The sequence below is a fragment of the Pseudopipra pipra genome, chromosome 3 (assembly GCF_036250125.1).
Source record: "Pseudopipra pipra isolate bDixPip1 chromosome 3, bDixPip1.hap1, whole genome shotgun sequence".
NCBI classification, from domain to species: Eukaryota; Metazoa; Chordata; class Aves; order Passeriformes; family Pipridae; genus Pseudopipra; species Pseudopipra pipra.
The window spans coordinates 16,025,690-16,047,852 of NC_087551.1; the positions used below are offsets into that span (position 1 = coordinate 16,025,690).

At 40.2% G+C, this 22,163-nt stretch overlaps 1 protein-coding gene across 1 annotated transcript in view; it reads right to left on the reverse strand.

The window, feature by feature from the left end:
• Window positions 1-22,163, reverse strand: part of ALK (ALK receptor tyrosine kinase) — a 317,575-nt gene that overhangs the window by 231,684 nt on the left and 63,728 nt on the right. The window contains 1 exon segment of the mRNA XM_064648001.1: window positions 872-991. Coding sequence (XP_064504071.1) covers window positions 872-991 — 120 coding nt within the window.

A 22,163-nucleotide genomic window follows, 5' to 3' on the forward strand; every position in this document is an offset into this window, starting at 1 on the left:
AAAACCAAGTAAGGGAAAAAAGATTGTACTACTGTAGCTTCCAAAATGAAATTGGTGTGTCCTCATCATTCAGGCAGATACAACAGTTAGGAGCAGATATTGTATGCCAGTGGAAAGAATATATATTGCACACATAAAAGGCTGCAACATAAATTTGAAGAAATATGGGACTCCTTCATATAGGTAGGTCAAACTTTTCCCTCAAGCAGATAATTACAGGCTTGGGGTGAGTAAATCTTATTAGCCTCTCAGCACCTTATCTCCCCTCATGGAGACTGGTAGTAGATATATAGTAGATATATTCTACTTCAGTCACTTTCTGGATTGCACGTTAGATATTGCCTTATGCAGTCCAGTCCTAACTAGGACCATTGTACTTCACAGTGGAATGGCTATGGATAGCCCATAAACAGGTCATACTAGAGAAAGGAGGAAAACAGATTCCCAGATTTTGGAATGGGTGGGTGTTACAAAAGGAGATGGAAAGAAAAAAGTTCAGTACACAGCTCCTCTCTTTATGATATCACTGGATTCCAACATACCACTCAAATGTTACAGTCTGGGATCTTGTTTTTGAGTGAGCAGGGCAGGCTGGGGCAGCCCAGGTCACCAGGCACCTCCATAGAGATGGCCAAGGTCACCTCAGGCTGGGCTGGGCTGAAATGGGACTCCTGGGCCCATGGGCATGGTGGGAGAAGGCTCCAGGGGCAGCTGGTAAGGGACAGTAAGGCTTATTAGTGCCTCCAGATGCTGACAGTACGGATATTTTACCATGGATCGTTTGACTTGTGTTGTTTTACTCCAGTATTATATCAATAACCTTAGGCAGTCAGTTACAGCCTCTCGAGGGTAACATATTCATGCTACTCACTGTGTCGTCCTCTATGGGAGAAGAAAGGGGATGTGTCTCTCATGACCCAGGTCAAGTTCCAAGCAGAGTAACCAGGAGGAAGAGAAGAGCTCCTTGACGGGTGATCCGAGGTGCTCAGACCTTTCATAAAAAAAACACAAGAGAGAAAACCCCATTATGTATGATGTACCTGTTTGCATGCAACACATCAAGTGCAAAGATCTTAAACAACTTTACAGACCATATGCAGCAAGCGCTGATATTCAACTACTTGGTTCTTCCTTCCTGATACAGGAATGCACAGGGAGACGGGAGACTAATTGCCTTACATTGCAAAATTATCATCACCTAGAAAAACTGTCAAATTTCATCTCCCACTTATTTGAAGTTCTCTTTGACCTTTCAGTCCCCCAGTTTGTCTGGGTTTTTCATAAGTTTTGCTGGCATGAGGAGATCTTGCACACGTGTACCCATCTTCTGTTCAACAACCCAATGCACCTCAAAGATGCTTTTGGTGATTCAAACACTACAGTGGCCCAGAACAGGTGAGGTTCTGTACAAACCTGCACTAACTCTGCAGGACCATGATAATATTAGAGCTGATCAGAAACAGTATGTGAAATAACATATGAGACCAACGAGCAAAGTAGAATTCTGCAAGCTTTGAGAGTACAAATTTTGTCCATGAATGTTCAAGTTGGGTTTTCTGAAGATATCAGGATCTTGAGCATGCTGATCTCATTTTTTGAGGTTCTCAGGGGAAAAGTAGGATTTAACTTTATAAAAATACAGGAAGCCAAAACTTGCGTTTGGGAGCTTTGATGGATGGAAAAAATAAACGTCTAGATTTCTGATTTCTCACAAGCCATAAGGAATTTGGCATTCAGAGAGAAAATAAAAAGTACATTTTTGATCTATTAACAAATATTTTTGCCAAGTAAGAACTCTTCAGTTACTCCCTTGAATTCTTTAAGTGCAATGCTAAATTTTGCTGTAATAATAGCAAAAAAAAAAAATTGGTGATAACTCTCAATAAAAGGTTTGGAAAAACTTTCTGTAAAAATAGGCATTCACTAATGTAATAATTGATTCAGAGTGCTGATGAACTGTTCTGTTAGATGAATAAATAGTAACTGATAATAAAAGACATATTCAAGAGGATAATAGTAAACAAGGTAAATGGCTGAAGACTTCGGGGAAACCCTGCTTTGATTGTAAAAGCTCTGCTTAGCCCTGCTTTCTACTTCCACCAAAGTAAAACCTGAAAATTTCAGAGGGACTTGTCAGAAGCTTAAATACCAAGTGCTAGTTGTGCCCTATCTTGTTCTCAATTCAATCTTATTTTTAGCACACTCTTGTAACTGAATAACTATAGCAAAACCAAGAGAAAAATAACTATTCTTATGTAAGAGCTGTAACTCTTGCTCATTGCTTAGAGCAGTAATCTTCTAGATAAAAATGAACTCCACACTGTACTGTAAAACATTCTTGAGTGGAAAAAAATTAATATCCCTAATGGCTCAATTAAACCTGGTCTCTATGCTAGGTTATGGTGCAATAACTAAACACTCATTATTGTTGTCTGGAATACAGGGACACAGACAATCAGGACAGTGAGTTATGAGTGTAGGTGGCAAACCTACTGTCCTGCCTTCAGCTGTCACTGACAGGTAACTACAGAATAATCTGTATACTGGCTTTTCCTTCCTAACATCAAAACATGGTTGACACGTCTTTCAGCAGCCCCTGATAAAGCTGGTTGTGGCAAATAATGCCAGATTTCATTAGAACACTTATAATAGTTGATAAAAGCAGGTTTTTTTCCCCTACAAATGTGCTTCACTTTTATGCTAATATAAAATAATCAATAAAATAAGAATATTAATAAAAAATGAGCTCCTGAAATAACCTGGCTTTCAAAGTGTTTTGCCTGATGTGAGATGTCTGACCAGTATCAATATCTCTGTTATACAACACCTGTACCCAATGACTCTTCCAAAATGGGGAATGATTTAATATCCTTAATGCAGATTATGGATCTCCCAAAAAACAAGAACTCCAAGGCCTCTTTACCCCAAACAGACCCAAATGCATGCAGATGTCATTCATTTAGCACTAACAGAGAGCCAAGACTTGGGGTCGCAATCCTGAGAAAACTTCACACAAACCTGAAACACTGACCTGCTTCCCAGTTCTATTCTCACGGCAAAGTAATCTGAGAGAACGACACCGAGGGGCATTTCTCTTCCTAGTGCTTCAGTCACAGAACTCAAAATTAAATCTCTGAAACTACCCTGACCAGCCTTACCTGGGAATCAGTACCACAGAGATCACCTACACTACTCCAAATTCCCTGGCACCTCTCACGTTTCCAAAAATGCCTCTCCATAGTGCATTCTTCAGAAATTGTGCCCACCTTCAGCCTCAGCTAAGTGGAAATGTTCCCTCTGGTGCCAACGTGTGCAGTAAATTGAGACGAAAAATAAAGTTGGACATCTGAGCAGAGAAGACAAGGCAGTCCAGGCACATGAACCTCCCCTCTATCAGCAGCAAGAGGTGAATAAGAGATAACATAAAAAATTGAAAGTTTTTCTCTATTTTTAAAGAACAGAATGGATTCAGTTCAATTCACTTTAACCTAATAACTTTTTTTTTCATATTCTTTAGGATTAATTTTGGAACTTCAACTCAGATGATTTGCTTGAGCTATTGGTCTGAACTCGAAGACAAGAAGATTGTATCAGGAGTTATGAATCTTTCCCAATTAAGTTATCTTCAGAGAAAGATGCTGGGTAAAAGGTTTTTGTATAGCCAAGAGGCTACTCTTCACAGTGAGGAATGATTTGATTTCAGAGTGAGCTATGGGTTAGGAAAAGGAGAGACCTTTCTTCTTCCCCCTCCAGGGCATTTTATGTCCAGAAAGGTAATAACAGAAGATTTTTTCAGCTAAATAAATGCTTCTTGTGCAACAAGGATAATGCAAATGTAGACCACACTCTAGTCACTTTACAAAATAAAGGAGTTTTCCCCTCTTCAAAACAATTTAAGCCAGAAGGCACTGAGAAAATTTGTCTCCTTCTTTTTAGATATGTTAACCTCCCATTCCAGTTGTTTGTACCACGGTACTCTGTCACTTGTCAAAAGTAACCCTAACCTTTAAAAGAAATTAATGGATTAGCAACTGAAAGCTGACAACTCCATTTTTGGTAGACAGAAGTATGGCAAGGTACAACAGAGGTTTCTTTTATATTCCTGCCTAAAGACATAGGCAGGGCCAAATCCTGACCCAAGGTGCTCCATCACAGCAAGAAACATGCACCTGAAGAGAACATATGACATTTCTGTTTTTTAAACTTGTGCAAAGGAATCTCCTTAGGGGATATGAAATTCATTCAGCTCACCAAGAGTTCCAGTAAAAGAAAATAGAAAATGGCTTGTGTACTGAAGTGAAGCCTCAAGGCTACAAATTCATTAAATAAAATATTTATGTATTATTTTAATGAAAAATACCTCTTTAATAGAACAACGTGTTCACATAAAAGTGGAACAACAAAAAAAGCTTTCTCCTTGGGTAATTTTTAAACAAACAGGATTTACTCCCTTTTTTGTCTTTTCTGGAAGAAGGAAGAAACATCCCCAGCAATTAACATATAGTTTTCTAATGTTCCATGCAGTGTAGAAATGTAAATGAATTTTTACCAAAACACTCAAGCTTCCTTTAACCAAAAAACGCACCTACATGTAACCGAATATTGTTTATTACTACCTTTGGATATTGCTTCTTTATTCAGCTTTCTCACTTTGTTGAGCTGTATTATTCACCATTTTTAGTGGCAAATCTGAGTGACAAACCAGTATGTACCTGTCCTCTAGATTTCAGAGTTGCAATAGATGTGAATGATAATAACTGAGATCAATACCTACTTTCAGCTACATCTGCATCTAAAAAAATACCTCAAAATCATTCATGTTTGTTTGTGCGGAAATCATAAGTCAGCTTTAGTAGTATTTGTGGCTCTGATTTATAACAGCAATCAACAGAGTAGTTATTAGCAATTATTAAAATAATGTGCTTAGAAACAGCCGCCATTAAGATCTGGATTTTCCTATCCCTGGAAAAGCCTGACATTTCAGAAAAGGTTATTCCAGTTCTAAGTAAAAGGTGCAATTTCCCACAGAAGGATATTACGCCATAAAGATCTGGATTTTCCAGTCTCTGGGAAAGCCTGACATTTCAGAAAAGGTTATTCCAGTTCTAAGTAAAAGGTAGCAATTTTCCACAGAAAGAATATTACACAGTCATCTTTCCTCTATTAAGAAAAGGAAGGACTAAACTACTCAGAACCAAGGCAACTTTATTTCATTGAAACAAAAAATCTTACAGAGAGCTGACTGCCCCAGGTAAGGAAACCTCTGTAGGCTTCTAAGGACCAGAGACAGGCCAAGGACATCCTAATGAAGAGGCAGATGCAACACTGCAGGACCCTGAAGCTGAACAACTCTATCTTGTGAAAGAGGTCTCAAGACCCTGGCATTTAAGAAGCCCTGTCTGGCTATGACCAGGAAGGTGTTTGAGCTTGCTTCTGTCTAGCTGAAAGTGAGAAGTCCAGAGGTCCTTGATAAAGGATTGCCAATCTCCTAGCTCCACAAAAGTTCTTAGTTTCACTTTTTTGGGAAGGCAAAGGTATGCAAACTAAGGGAAAAAGATTACCTAAGAATTCCCTCTCAAATTCACAACTGTTCCTCACAATCGCACTAGCAGTACTCGCACCACCTCTAAGAAGCTTTCATTTTTCCCCTCTTCCCATCTTCAAACATATTCAGTCATCCATGAAAGTGCAAAATACACATTATATCAAGGTGAACAAGCAGCATCAAAAACAACAAATAGCCCAAGTAAAAGCTTTGTGAATAATCCATAGACTCAACTATGCTCATACATAAGCTCATTGTCTATATGACATTCAGAAGCAAAATTCAAATTCTGCTTACGGTGTAGCTGGAGAACAAGGCAAAGGGCAAGCTCGTTCCATGCAGTTTCTTGCTCTGAATAGTTGGTGAGCTTTACTTACACTAATGGGTGGATGTACTCCAGGGTTTCTTTTCACAGACCTTTTCTACAGTACAAAAATGTTCACTGACAGTCTGTCAAGTTTATCTTTTTCAGTTAAAAAATATATTTAATAATGTATTATGTTACAATGATTTTATGTCATATTGAAAGCCTGATGAGTGCAAATAAATGATAGTATGTGTGTGTCACAGAAACTGTGTTGGATTGCTGCAGAGAAGAAATTTGCATTCAGTGGGCTGTAGCAGACCTGTGGACAGTGAATTCAGTCAGACATACTACATGAGGCATAGAAGTGATTAACAACACTGACTGGCAGATGCTTGATGAGTAAATTTGGGAATAGCATACACTTCCTGTACATGAAGCATGTGTCACTAATAAAATTGTATTTAACTCATCAACTGAGTTATCATTCTGGCCCTAACTATTACTTTTTTTTTTCCCCTTTGTAAGGCTTATTTAAAATTTTCTTTCAACCTCTTTCTGTTAGTCATGTATTTTTTCCCATCTCCTTTTCACAGGGAATATTAACTTTGGATTGAAAAAACCCAAATGCCTCAAAACTAATTAGTTCAATCAGCAAATAGGTGCTACACAGCCCTGACTAGGAGTACAAACTGCTGTTGTATCTTGCCTTCTACTGACTAGGCAGTTCCCCTACCTACCACATCCCGTGAACATTAATTGACGCAAGGAGACTGTGCTAAGTCTGGGAGATATGGTCTGATCAGTGGACCTTGGCTCTGGAGGAAGAGGTGCACGGAACACCCAAACTGCAATTTGATCAAGGCACTGCAGTAGGGAAATATTAACAAAGTATAACATGTTGCTGCTCATTACAGGAAAAAAAATAATCCACATTTTCCGTACAAAGAGCATTAAAAAAAACAATTTAAATGACCACGCTTATAATAACTAATATAGAAATTAATATTAAATATACTGCCATCTAGAGTATACTACCCCATCTCAGGTGCTGTGCAGCTGCTGAAGACTTGTCCAGTAAGACGCCACAAAGTGGCAATGAATCACTCATAAAGAGCTCAGGGCCTCAGTTACAGACCAGACCAGGAATGGCTGAACGTTTGTTACTCATCTGTGTGCACACAAGAAACCTTTAAAAAAATCCAGCAACAGACTGATTTTGGCTGCAATAATCTTTTACAGCACAATTAAGCACCTCTGTGGGCAACATACAGAAAACAAAGGACTGGGTGTTCGTAATTGAACTGCTCTCAACTCTGGTTCATCTCCTCAAAAGTGAAGGTTGCCAGCCAGTACGGCATCAAGGGATGTGTTTCTCCTGCTTGCCGAGCCTGCAGCTTTGCTAAACAGAGGGGAAAAGCCCTTCAGTGGCAAAGCTCCATGTACAAACACATTTTGGAGGCTTATGCTTTGTATCAGCTTTTAGACATTTTGGGGTCAGAACTGGAAAAGGAGCGTTGGGGTGGTGATTTTGTGGGGCTGAGGTATTTCAACACATGACAATACTTGTCCTTGTCTTTGGACTGATAAATGCATCTGAATTACTGACCAGATATGTAGTGAAAACCAGGAGCCATTACGTTTAGCTGTTTCCTGCAGCACAGACAGACCTCCAGACACTGCAGACAGCAAGAAAGTGCCAGATAGAAGTCTGTGGAATTGGTAACCTTTCTACTAAGGCACACTAAAGTACTTCAGGTTGCAGATGTTCTGAATTTTTTCTGTACATGTGAAAATAAAGTGACCCTTCTACTGCTGTCTGTGGTATTCGTCTACCGTAGCTCAGAAAAACTTCCAACAAAACAACCAAGAGACAGTACTAATGTTTGGTATCTGTTCATTCACAGTCATTGAGAGCCCTTCCAGTGCCTGCTGCACTGACCTCAGAAGGGCCCATTAGTCCAAAGGACTTCAGAGCAGCTGCTTACCAGTATGATTCTACACAAGTATATATACTCTCTCTCTCTATATGTGTATATAAACACACAACATACTATAGCAGTGTGATCACTACACCAGTATATATGCTATACCAGCATGATTCTCATCTTTAGAACTGGGGTCCTGATGCCACATATTCCCAATGTTCATCTATTTGCATGTCTTGGATTACTCTTCTGCATGTACTTTCCTCCAGTCTCTACCCAGTAACATAACCTCTAGAACCATAGGGGCCAGACTTTCAAGGAAGATAAATACTTGTTTTGACAGTGTTTCAATAATCCATTAAACATACTGACTTCAAAACACATAGTGCTTTTACCTTGGAATTCCACATAGGTACACCTACACCCGGTTGGACTCTCTCATAAGATCTGCACAGTTCCTATACAATTTTAAGTAGTGGGATTAAACAAATAAAAAGAAACAAACTCAGAAACAACCTCCTGCTCTTTATGCACTTAAAATCCTCTTTTGTGCAATATTGACTGCAGACTAAACCACAATGCATACACAAACTCACACTACTAAGCAGTTCTCACTTTAACACAGCTGCAGATACTTAGATACTCAGTGGCTTGCAGTCCCTGCAAATTTTAATACAAGCTCGTATTTTTCTCAACATCTGCCTTTTGATCTGTCTTGTGCTTTAAGGTGTGGCATTCAACGCTCACTTATTTTTGTCTCTGTATTTCTTGTCGGTGGATAAAAACATATTTTTATGTTCAATTCCTGAACATTTAAATGATGGGAGAATTAATATTTGAAGGTTTCAGTGAAGATCTGAACCTTTGTGGTCTGCAGGAGTCTTTTCACCCTCAGAGCAGGCAGCCTGATCACCTCCCACACTTTCATGCCATGTCAGTACCTCAGTCTCTGGAGACACTTGTAATAAAATTTAGGAAACACTTTTTTTCTTTCATATCCAGTAACTAAATGCCTCCCTTCTCACTCAAAGCCATCTACAGTCACACATGACCTGAGCATTTAAAACCCTTTCTTCCACTGCACTGTAGCATTGAACTTGAATGGGAGATGAAGAGGAAACACAGTCCATTTTCACACACCTATTGCATATCAGAGGGAAGAACAAACTTTTTTCATATGGTTCCTAATACAGACACGTGACAACTTAAAGGTCCCAGTTCAGCCTGAGTTAATCTGAGAAGCTTCTTTACCTTGCTTCAGCTGATTTATGCAGGTTTACCCAGGAACCCTCATTCCCTGTATCCCGTAATACTACTACATATATCTCTTTCTTTGTGAAAAAATCTTTTTTGGACACGTGCACCACCCTTCCTCCTCAAAGACCATGTCCAGAACACTCTCATCCACCACCTGGCATAAGCCCACCTTAGGTACAAGCTGGCCTTGTTTTGCTCCCTGGAACCATTCATCACTGCCAGCTGCAAATGGTAGCCAGTAAATACTGGTTATTTGGGAGAAAGCAACAGCAGTGGCATAAGTCAGACTTATTTTTTTCCTTGTTATTATCATTATTACTATTATTGCATCTGTGAAAGAAGGCAAATTCTATTGCTTACTGCATAAATGCAGGTGAAAGATCATGTTGGCAGAAGGCTCAACAATTGGCTCCATATATAGACATACAAATCCAAGGGCTTTTTTTTTTTTTTTTGAATCAGACATCCCTACCCATTCACATTGAAAATAGTCCCTAAGCAAAGGAAATAAAATACAGGAACTTCAGGTAAAAACTGGATATTTCCTGCACAAAAGAGGCAGAAATTCTGAAGTGATGTCTCCCATAGAAACTGTGCCTCAACCATACCACGCAGACAGAGGGAACCCTTTCAGAAAGGTCACTGCAGCTGCACAGGCTTTGTCCACCTTTAATTGACAGAATAATTCTGAAATCTTGTAATACAAAGATGTCATTTTAGAAGAAGAAACTTTTTAAATATGCCCACCATATCAAAACATAAAATGAATGCTCAGAGGAATCAGATGAAGCTCTACATATGCACAACAGACACAAACTGTGAAGAAGTGACAGTTACGAATTTCCCACCATTTTTATGGCTAAACCCATTTATTTGCTGCATTAAGCATTTCTGTTAAGCTACTGTGTTGCAGAATAGCAACAAAAAGTGCAAGGTGTTTTGGTACCAGAGAAAATACAAGACATTTGTTAGTGGTAGGCAAGCTGCATTATTTCTAAAAATAGCAAAAGGGTGCAATGACTATTTCAATCTAAAGCACAGCTGTCTTGGCAGGAACAATAAAAACTACTTCATATTCCCTTTACTGGGAAAGATGCCAATGTGCTTATATTGTCTATTTTCACTGCAACATTTAATTTCACTTAAGGTAAAGGACAGCATCTCTGACTACAGCTGTGGGGTATTTAGATGTGAAAGTACTTCTCAAGGAAGTTCTGCAAGTGCTGCCAAAATGAAGGCCGTAAAGGACCTGAGCGAGGCATGAGAAACCCCTGTCTTGACTCAGATAGACACCTCTGAGTTAAATATGAGTAGACTGTAAAAAGGATGTTGCTTGTCATTCTGTTTTTCAGGTGCAAAATTAAAATAAGCAGTATCTCTGGAGATATCCCAAGCTCTTTGGGATGTTTTGGGGTCCTTGGCACAATTTTGCTCTGTATAGCTGCTTTCCAAAGATCTTAACTGTTAGCTAGTCCACAGCATTCATGTAAGAGAGGTGAGCGATGTTGGAAAGCAGCCCATACCACCAGCCACCTCTGTCCTCTGCTGGATGGCAACAGAGCAGTTCAGTTATGTGATACAAAGGGTGGTTCTACAGCTCAAGGTAAGTTCTTGTTTGGGAGGCAGGATGGCCCAGATTCCCTCTGGCAATGCAAACTATGCTCCTGTTAAGTCCTACTCGGACTTGTAATTGGCTTCTGATACAAAGACAATCATCCAAATTTTCAATGGAAAGAAATGGACATAAGAATTATGTCTTATGTGTAAGGTCACTAATGAACCACGGGATTAAACAGCCTGCTCAAATGACACATTGCAAAATGGTAGCAAAGTTTAGAAAAGAAAACAACCTTTACTGTTTCCTAGGTCTCCACTTCTAGTAGTCCAGCCCTGCCTCTGCCAAACTGCTTTACTCTATCTTGTGAAAGTGAAATTCAGAGCATTTGGAAAAAAGCCAGTGTGAGGATGAGATTGTAATCTATACAGAAATAAAAGAAAATAGCCTTGCAGAAATATCTAGAAGGACGGTACGATACCTTACAACAAATTTTGGTTTTCCCCAAGTTTATGTCTACCTAAATGCCTTCCTGCAACAGAGAAATATCTTTGCTTTTCTTCCTCCCAAAATCTGCACTGTTCAAATAAGAATTTCCCAAAGTGATTACCAAAAGGCCTGTAAAAGAAATGATTACAAATGGCTGAGTTAACTGCTATGGATGGCCTCATCAGTCATCATAATGCGATCTCAGCACAAGCCTCATCAGGACAGGCAACTTGTCATGACAGATGACACCTCTTTAAGAAGACTTGCTCCCATGGCTTTTCCCCAAGAAATTCTCCTGGGATAAGGTACTTGCAAATAGTGGTCCTTAAGCAATAATCAAGGAGGAATCATCACCAGCTGCCTTCATAAGCTGCTTCAGTGATAGGGTTTGTTGAGTTTTGGGGGTTTTTTTTTTAGTTTTACCGTTCGTCTCTGAGTGTGGAATTTTTTCTCTGTGTGCACATCTTGAAATCAAAGTACTTTCGGCAGCTGCTATAAAGGTGAATTTAGAGATGATGATAAGAGAGAAAAATTGAGAGAGAGGAGGCCTGAAAAGGCTGAGACAGCACTGCTAGCCTTACGCTACTTTTCCACTCCCAGCCACAAATGCTGTAAAACAATTTCTAATCTATGCCTCATTTTCCACATCTAGAAAAGGAAGAGTATATACTCTATTGTACCTCTGCTATGGAAACTGCTAAGTTGAATTTTTTTGAGTTATACAGCACATTCTGTAATGAACTAACATTCATACTAACAACCATTATAAATGAAGACCATAGACACTGTTTTGTGAACTGGATCTTGAGATCTAATTCCATTTCCACCTCTTCTTATCTGCAATGGAATCTAAGATAACTTGTGTAGTTTCTCCTTTTGCCTTTTTATTCTAGTACTTAAATGGAAGTAATGATGCTCACCGGGCTTGGGAATCCTTGAATAAAAAGCAGTAAATCTTTTTATGAACAAATGTCTAAGCAGGGTTTCAAAATGTAATTTCCCTTAAACTGTCCTGCTCCTCACACATAGAGTTTTTACTATGGCAACGGTAAAAAGCTTGTTTAAGAAGAACAGTTGGCTTCCTAATAACATACTTCTCTGTCACAGTGAAGAGGCAAACTATTTGCAATGAACAGTTTGCTCCTGAAATTTGGCACTTGTTGGGTGGTTGCAAATTGTTCATGGGCAGAATGCAGTTGATGAATACTTTGAAATTACTCAAATATTTACTGGGAACAGATTTCAGCCCTTGGGGCTTTTTGTTTGTTTGCTTTGTGTGGTACTCCAGTTATGCACCAGTTGGTCTTTCAAATGCCCGTGGTACACAATAGGTGCTGGATCAAAGCAGCAATATGAATTTCTGCTTTGCAGGAAACTCCATGATTTCTCTTTCTTTTCATTCCACATCTTGGAATAAACAAGAATAAATCTGAAGTTTCCTGGAATTAAAATCTTACATAGGAAAACAGCTGGGGAGCAAATGCTTATGTGTAAAGAAATTAAAATTAAAGTGTTTCATGCCAATTTCACAGTAAAGTATATTACAGTGTAGTTGCAAACGAAGTAAATTAACAAAATCCTTCATCATAGTAAGGTCAAAATATTTCATTTTGATTTTCTCCCCGACTGAAAAAGACCCTGGCATTTTGTGTAAATTGATATTCCCAGAGGAAGTCTAGTTTTCAAAATGATATTTCTCGATGGAAAACCTGCCATTAGAAAACAACTTAAGTAATTCTAATTCTTATGCGTCTGACATGATATGAGTTTGCTATACTGCTGCCAGAGCATCTCTCTGAGAGTCCCCTGACAGGGACCTTGAACTGGAGAAGCCACTCAGAAAAACACTCATGGAGATTCAACAAGGTCTTTTAGAAAATTTAGTAAAGAGAAAAACAGAATGAGCACAGCTATGGTAAGCTTATAAAAAATTCAAATTCAAATTTGACATCAAACTTCAGACAGATATTTATTCTTATTGACAGAGAGGGAGCTGCATGACAGAGACAGTCCAACACACTATGGGAATCACGACAACAGACTGAATCCCCACCAGAACGATGCACTGCTCCTTATATCCATACCCTTCTTTGATAACACTGTCAGGCAGTTTCAGAATGGAAAACACACACTGTTCGTTCCTTTGCAAAAAAAAAATACTGGCCTTTCTGTTTACAAGCTACTCATGCCTGTAGTCCTAGTTGCACCTGTAGTGGTCTTACAGTGCCAGCAGCTGATCCATCACTGGAGGCATTAAGCTGAACTGGCATGTGTGGAGCTGCAGGGAGCCACTCTATGTTTCAATCCCATCTGGGAGGCAAGAGCATTCAGACTTTTCATAATTTCTGGTTTCGAATTGGAAGAATTCTTCTGAAAAAAATCAGTTTTACAAACTACTTCAGAGGCCTGCCCATCCCTCTGTCAATGACAGTATTAGCAAGGACAGAAAGTATACGGTATGGATTTGTGGTATTTTAAAAATTCTTGTCATATGGCTTAGCAAGTAGAAATATACACCAGTGAGTATCACCTTAGGAGCCAGCCCTCTAGAATTCATTAATGAACTGATTAGGCATTATCCAGGACTACAGTTTGTTACATTATGGGAAACTATAACATTACCTTAAGAATAAAGTACTTTTTTTAAGTAACTTGTTATTCTAAACTGTTGTAGCAAGTTATCTTGCATTAAAAGATTTCCTGCATGCCACAGTGCTGTCTCAGAGCATCCTCCCCTCTCTAATCCATGTGATCTGGAGATGACTGTATGGGCTATAGACATGAAACGAAACTGCCCTGCACTGCACATGACAAAAGGCATCCCAGATTCTACCCACTCAGATCACGTTGTGGATCTTTGAGTCACATATCTGTATTTCTCTCTAAGGAAACAGCACTTTGTGAAGATAAGTAGCCTTCTTTCCATCTCGTTTACTAAAAGAAATCCAGGCAAAAAGAAAAACAGGGAGCATGCTTTTTTTCCATGATAACTTCATCTCAGGAAAGACTCTGGTTCAGCAGAGTGTCTTAAGTCTGTAAAGACAACTGCAGCAGGTAATAGAGAAAGAGATCAGCATCCTACAGACACATTGCAACTTGTAAAGTGAAGGTATGAATAATGTGATAAAGTTTCTGAATTATACTGAGATGACCAGAAGATGCAAAAGAACAGGTAAGGGGATTTTTACGACCAGATCACTAACTTCACTACCTGGCCATCAACACAACTCAAATAAAGTTGGTAATCAGTGTCCTGTTTTCTTGGGAACACTTGTCCCACGTATTTTAATACTGAAGTCCCCCAGCCAGGTTGTCCTCAGTACTTATCTGTCTCCCCTTAGATGTCCCTGAGCCATTATGTCTGACAGCCATTGATGTCCTACAGCCATTCTTCTTCTATGCTGCTAGAAGCACTTCTAAAATTGGGTATATCTGCTTCAGTTTTGCCTTATTTCTTCCTCTCCCTTCCTCTACTCAAGGAAAGTAGGAGGGAGAGACTCTCTCCTTGCCCACTTTTTTTTATCCCTGCTCCTGACCCATGACTGAGCACAGGAGGCATAGGATTCTCCTGTCGTTGAAAGGGAACCACTTTCTTGGCTCTGGGAGCTGCTACCAGAGGCAGCACTGGCTCTGAGGGGAGGTCCTCCCTGGCATTTTACAGCCAGGTGCCTCTTACCAGGGCAAAGATTGCTCTGTAGCACCTGAAGGACACGGAAGGGATGGCAGGGTATAGGAGCAGATTGATTCTCACAGTGAGGGGCTGAGTATGTTCTTCTGTGGGTGAAACCTGCCTCTGACCAGCACATGCAGAGCTTTCTATTAGTAGCCCCCATCTCAGATGCTTGTGCTCCTTGAGCACCCACAATCTAACATTTATCAGGGAAATAGTGCTAGCTTGCCCAGTCTGTCCTTATTACATTTCTAAAAATAGTAATTAACCTGTTTTTCTGCTCCTTGCTATCTCTGGAGTACACCTGCTTACACAAGGTTGATCAGAATCCAGCTCACTACTCATAGGAATTAACATCATTATCTCCTTGCACAGACAGCCTGAGCTGCAAATTCACTTCCCCAGCTCTAAGTTTTAATCTGACAGTAGTTCTGCTTTCTGACCATTACATCCTGGGCTGCACGTGGGAACATCAAGAACTTACCTTCCTTCCTCATTGTTCCCTATTATGAAATGGAGCCTGTCCTGCTTCTCAGGGCACTGGCCTCTGTGTCTCCAGCTGCACCTAACCTGCCATTCCATGATGACCAGTTATAGCTGGAACCTTCCTACACTGCATCCACTAAAAGTGAAACTAAGTAAACCCCTTCAGTCAAACTCTCCTGAATGCTGAGGAGTGCAATATCAAAATCCAGACTGGAACCCTGGCTTGGAGGGGTCTGTATCATCTCATATTCAGTTACTGCAGAGTACAATGCCAATTCTGTTGTATTATAAAAAAGGTTTTATTGGAGACTTATCACCATTGACAGGTGAATCACAGTGCTGCAATCAAAATTCAAACTTTAAATAGACTTTAAAGTCTATTTTTGTGAAACCTTGACACTGGACAATTGGAACTGATATAGAATGATTGTCCAGAATTTCATCTAAACTTTTTAAGATAATCTGCCTTTTTTTGTTGGTTTTTTTTTTTTTCCCTTAACTTAGTTCCTCTCTCTTCTAGGCAATGTCACTTTTCCAGTATATAGATTCAATCTGTATTTTTACCAGCCATAGAAACAGATCAGAATGCTGCAGGCACATACGTTCTCCTCGCTTTTTCCACCCTGTTTTGCAGGTTTTGGAGATCAGTATTCAAATGATTGCTGCCTTAACTAACTTGAATGAGACTCCTCAGCTTTTAATATAACTCTACTGCACAGGAATCAGCTGTGTAAAAATATTATAATGGGACTTTACACTAATGCAGGAACACTACTCAGATGGACAATGAAAAATGCAATCATTTCCTAACCTTCAAAGACATCATAGGGTCAGAGTTCAGCTGGGTTTCCTCTGTCCTTGTACAGTGTACACAGTAGAAAGCCCCTGTAAAGTGAACTAATGGTCTCAGTAAAACCAGTGCAGTCCCAGTGCTTTCAGTGGTCAGGGTAGGTTATTCATCACAAGCTTGGTTAACAGCACCATTATTGATAGCACTCGGTTGCCTGAAAGCCTCTGTGCTGTGCCAGCTATTATTTTCAGTGGATGTAGTACGGAAAGGTGGAGATTCGAGCTTGCTCAAAGCTCAGTTGGTTCTGCAATGCTAATAGAAGTAAAAAGCAATAAAACCCATCATGTTGTCACTAACAGATTTTATATGTGTCTCGATGTACACAGGGAGTTACTCTATTGATTAAATAAAGACCTTTTTTGAATAGTCCTTCTCTAGAGTGGAATAGCATTTTAAGATTGGTAGTGAATTACAGTCGTTTGGGGAGTTCATCAGGATGCTGTGGCATTCACAATTTTAGCATACTCCAGTCCTGCAGTAAGAGCTAAATATTCTACTATACCTGCCTGCAAGGATGGTTTGAAGTGGAAGTAAAATTCAGCTACTGTAGGCTCAAAAGCCAAAGATTGTGCTAATATGTAAAGCTCCCATGCACTGGCTAAGCACCAGGGATATCCTTTACTGAAGAAATACAAGAAAATCCTCTATGCAGTTTAAGAATTACCTCTACCAGTATCTTACTAGTGGCTGAGCTCCAGGCAATACAGAACTAGTGAAAACCTAAAACCAAGGGGGATACAACCTAATGGCTTCATATTTTGGAAGAGTCAGAGAAACGAAGCTTCTTCTGTCAATGTATTGATTTTTCCAGACTTGGATCATTTCTTTTAGAAAAAATATTCTTTGGAAACTTAACTTCATCCTGAAATGGCAGCGGGTAGGGAAGAATCTACTATTTGTTTGCTTTTCTGTTTTTTCCTGAAGAAAATTATGATCTGGCAGGTATACATGATCTAATGGAGCTAGAGGGGTAAGTTTACCCACTGCTGAAAACAAAAATAGGAGAGGTTTGCAGATCAGTGAATTTCCTTAAACACAGAAAACTATCCTTGTAAAACATTCATGAAGTCTTGCTAAATTCAGCAAAATTAGTGGAATTACATGGAGGATGAACAGAAGTCACTGATGCTTAGACTTATTTTTCAATTTAACCTAAGTTTTGTTTTAAAATCAAGTATATGGATGACAACGAACCAAGAGGTGCAGCTGGTATGCCAGAGGGCAGGGCTGCCACCCAGAGGGACAAGGCCAGGCCAGGGAAATGGGCCAATGGGAACCTCGTGAAATCCAACGTGAAGCCCCACACCTATGGCGTAGGAACTCTGTGGAGCAGCACAGGCTGGGCACTGCCTGGCTGAGGAGCACCTCTGCCCTGAGGAACTCAGCAGGCTGGGCACAGGCCAGCAGGGCTGCAGAGACCACAGACAGCATCCCAGGCTGGATCAAGGTGATCACAGATAGCAAGTGGAGAGAAGTGATTAGTCTCCTTTACTCAGCAATTGTTTGGCCACTGGATTCAGTTTGGGACACACAGTACAAGAAAAACATCAGTTGACTGGAGGGAGTCTAGGGGAGGTCAGCAAGCACTTGCCCTGTAAGGAAAGGCTGAGGGATTGGGGCTTCTTCAGCCCTGGGAAGGGATGGCTTGGGGGAACCTAACAACAGCCCCCAGTACCTTGGGGAACATAACTGAAAGGTAGAGCCAAGCTTGTTGCAGAAATGTGTAGTGGGAGAACAAGAGACATGGGCCTAAATTAGAGCTGGTGAGGTTCTGAATGCACGTAGCAGGGGATGGTGCTGTGAAGACCCTCTAAGAATGACACTCAGCGGGACAGGGGTCAAGAGAGGATGTGCATGTTTTCAGTCTCTGACTGGGCAAAGCCCTGAGCAACCTGATCTGAATTCATTGTTGGCCATGGTTTGAGCAGGAGGCTGGACTAGAGACCTCCCATGTTCCCTTCCAACCTGAATTGATCTAAGATTCTGTGAAAACACAAGTTGTGAGCCACAGCACATTTTCAAGATGACTTAGAGGACTGATGAGTTTTCATTTAAGAAAATTATGACTTCTGATGGCTTGGTAGAAATGCTTTCCATCAGTGAAAACACAACAGCAAAATTCAGCTTGCATGAATCCCAGCAGGTCAGCACCAAACATTTTGTCTACAGATATATTTTCTGGCTTCCCTAGGTAGTTTGAGGCATTCAATAGCTTCATTTTGCAGATGGAGCAGTAGATAGTCAATTTAAGTGACCTGCTCATGTTTGTACAGATTCCATATCAGAGCCCAAAGCTAGAAGGCATGATTTGCTCTTATTCTGCACCAGAAACACACCTTCTAAGCATTTGGGAAACATTTTGAATGCTTTGTATAGTACATAGAACCTTTGCATAACAATTATAATGTTTTTAAGACAGCTTCTTGGTGCTTCTTTGCAGAATACAGTGCTGTATAATTCACTACTGAGAACTCAAAGCTCAGTACTAAGCCTTAAAACAAAAATTAAACAGAATTTCTTTTTTTTTTTTATTTCTGTTTTTCATTCTCTTTGTGTTCTAGGAAAATGGCCTAATAATTCCACAGTAATTCTATAAGTACAGCTTAATCTTAAACAATAACAACAAATGAGTTTCATTTGATCTGTTCAAACACGGAGTGTGTTTGACAAAAGCGCCAAGGGCTGATGGTGTTAGAGGGATATTGGCAGAAGCCGTTTCCTCAGTTATAGAAAGGAGGAAAGGAGACCATTTTTAGCATTTGCTGAGGCAGTTGCAGCAGATTAACTTTAGATCAATGAGTTGCCTGATTATTCTACTTCACTCTCAAATCTCTTTCAAGGCTTCTCTTTACCAACCAGGAAAATAAAGACACAAATTTAAAACACTCTCCTAGTCTTTATCTTCATTGACAAAGAAGGGATTTTCAAAAGTAACTCCATGTCATCTGCAGCAAGGCAGAAGTGCCGAAGTGTCACCGGGTGTCACTAACTACCTAGTGATGCAGTGGGCACCCAGAGGCATTTTCAGAGGGGGCTTTGACAACTTTGACTCTGCTGGGTCGTGACTGTGCTCTAGTTGAGAAACAGGAAAAAGAGAACATGACTCCTGTTTTTGGTTATACAAATCCCTCTCGGTTCTAAACTACCTTTATTACTTGTTTCCCTCTTCCTCCTTTCCCCTCTGTGTTATCCCATCTCTGGCTCATGAGACATTTGGAGGAATTGCAACAGACCCTACCTGCATGCATATTCTGCAGGCCCTGCTTGTGCCCACCAGAGCTTGGAAAAAGGTAAGCTGGGGAACTCAGACCTCCAGTTGGCATAGTGAGAGCTGCACACTTGCAACCATGTTGGAGGCATCAGCTTTGCTTATAGCAATCTGTCTGGACAAAGATCCCTAAAATTGCCTTTCCAGAGCTCCTAACTTCTGCTCCTGCCCTTCTTACTCACTGATCCTGCTCAGATCCAGTTGCCTTGAGACTCAATATTACCCTACCTGAGATCTTCCAGGTAGGTGAAAGAGCTGCCTCCTCCACATCCACAGGAGTCACCCTCACTCCTGTCAACAGAAGTCACACCCTCATTTACTCAGATCTGATCAGCCTCTGGTAGAGGTAGTATTTATGGTAGTATTGATTTTTTTTCAGCTTTTGTTTGTTGAATATTTAAAACAAGCTATACCATCCAGTTCTGGACTGACATCAGGTTCTTAATAAGAGTGCTCTGGGATTTCTCCCTTATCTGGCAAAGTCCTCTGTCCTTTCAATTGCATAAAGTAATGGAATTTGTAGCCATGTAAATGCATTAGTGTTGGGCAATGTGATGAACGGGTTTGTATATTTGTACTGCAAATGAGTTTCATAATGTTTTACTGCCTTGGAACTAAGGAGCCACCACTACAATCATTTGCTCATCCCTGTACACAAGATATCCATTAATCCTATGGGTGTGAACAAAAAGTTTACCAAACTGAAAGACACAATAAAGCAACAGTTAGCAACCACATCTGAAAAAATTAATTAAAAAAACCTACTCAAAACACAACAAATGTGAGAGAAATTTACCGTCTCTTGCAGTGTGTACCTAGAACACAGGCAAGGTAAACACATCCCTTCCTAGACAAACCTTATTAAGCACTTGGGAACAAGACTCCTGTGCTTACTGTATTCCAAGTTTTGTCTTTGACTTCTGCTTCTGACTGTGGTGACCTTCCACAAATCATGTAACCATTTAAGTCTGGTTTCTCTTTTGGCATATATTTTTGTCATCATTTAAGCCTGCAAAAACTAAAGAGGATATGCTAAAACTTTATATGTTTCTCACGCTACTTAGTATGCACATGCTCATAACGTCTTAATTTGGAAACCTAGAATATAGCCAAAAATTTGAAAATATCTGAGAATACAGAGAATAACCAGTTATTTACTATCCCCAGATAAGTAATATTTTCTCTTTGTACAAAGTAGCATTAAGTAGAGATGGATGATCTGGAGCAGATATAGCAACACACAGCAATATGCTGATACTGCTTCTAACTAAACTCACAGCATTATTTGCATTACAGCATATTCTTGGTGTTTCTTCCTCCCCTTTTTCTAGAACACCTCTCATTGCACATGAAAACACAAACATTGCATGGACTCCAGGTTACCCAGGAATCTCACATAGATCTGGACAATCCATGCTTTTTCTTCCAGCTGAGGTGTGGATTTTCAGAGGAATCTAAACAGAGTTAGCTTTGTACATCCCACAGAGATCCACTTGAAGCAGCAGATAGTACACTATTTTTGTTTCAGCATGGGACTAATGTGGAGTTACTCCTTATTTGCTTTACATCCATTGGCATATTCCTCTCCTCACTGACATGATTTGGGTGGTACTCATACAAAAAGGGTCACAGCCAGCTGCTCACCAGATTTCCACAAGCAGTAATATAGGATTCCTCATACAAATATGGCATAGGGGTAGCACTTGAATATTTGCTTCAGTCTTGCAATTACATTTTGCAGCAAAGCTCTTCTGGAAATCTCCAAGTTTCTTAGCATCTCACTTGTTTGAACTGGGAGCCAAGCAGTAAGCTTTCCTTTAAGGGACACACAACACAAACATTCAGGGGTATGTTAGCATATGTGAACCAGAAAGCAAAACAATTATATGGAGGCTCTGTTTGCCTTCCTGAAGTTGTTTTAGCTTGCACAAAGACCATAAAGAAGGAAAAGCAATAAAACTGAAGTGTGTAGGACAAAATGCTCCACCTGAAGTGTGTAGGACAGGAAAAGAATGAAGACAAATGTAAAAATCAAAGGTTTATAGACTGTTGCCTTTGCTCAGGGATATGAGGGAACTAATTCAGTCTCCTAATTCCCCACAGTATAGTGATTAATTAGAAAGGGATTTTCCTGTGTTTTACCACCTCTTTCCACTTACAGTGGAAAAGGGCTAGGAGCCTGGGAGGTTTTCATATCTCTCTTAAACTGAAAAGATCCATTTGAGGATCTGTTTTTCTGATGTTTTGCAGACAGATGTGAACTTGCTTTGCAAGCCCCCCTTGCCTTACATGACTCATATCAGGGGAGAAAGTAATAACACAGAGCCTTAGTCACCAGTGCCAAGCCAGGTGAATATATTCCCCCTTTCAGCAGGGCACACCAGCTCCACATGAGCTTTCCTGTGGTCCTGTAACCACCAGCAGGTTAAGAACACCAGCACATACCCCCTCACCTGCCTGCAAAATATCACACAAACCTGCTTGAAGGAACCTTGTACTTCCTACCACCAGACACAGTTGCACAGTCACTTCTCTGAGAGTTGTTCAAAGCTCTGCTCTGAACTTCCAACTCTTTGAACTTCCAACTCTGGTCACCAAAGAAACAAGAACTGGTTTGGTCTTCTCCTAATTAACCTGCAAATTTTCCTCAGGTTACTTCAGCCTCTATCTTCCTTTCACACAGGTCCACTTTTGGCTACAGCAGATATGGTAGCACGCAGGCTCAACGCTCCCTGATGCCCCAGAAGACTACTCAAGGCTATTGCCACAGTAACAAAAGAAACTGGCATCCTTAGAATTGAGCTAATGATG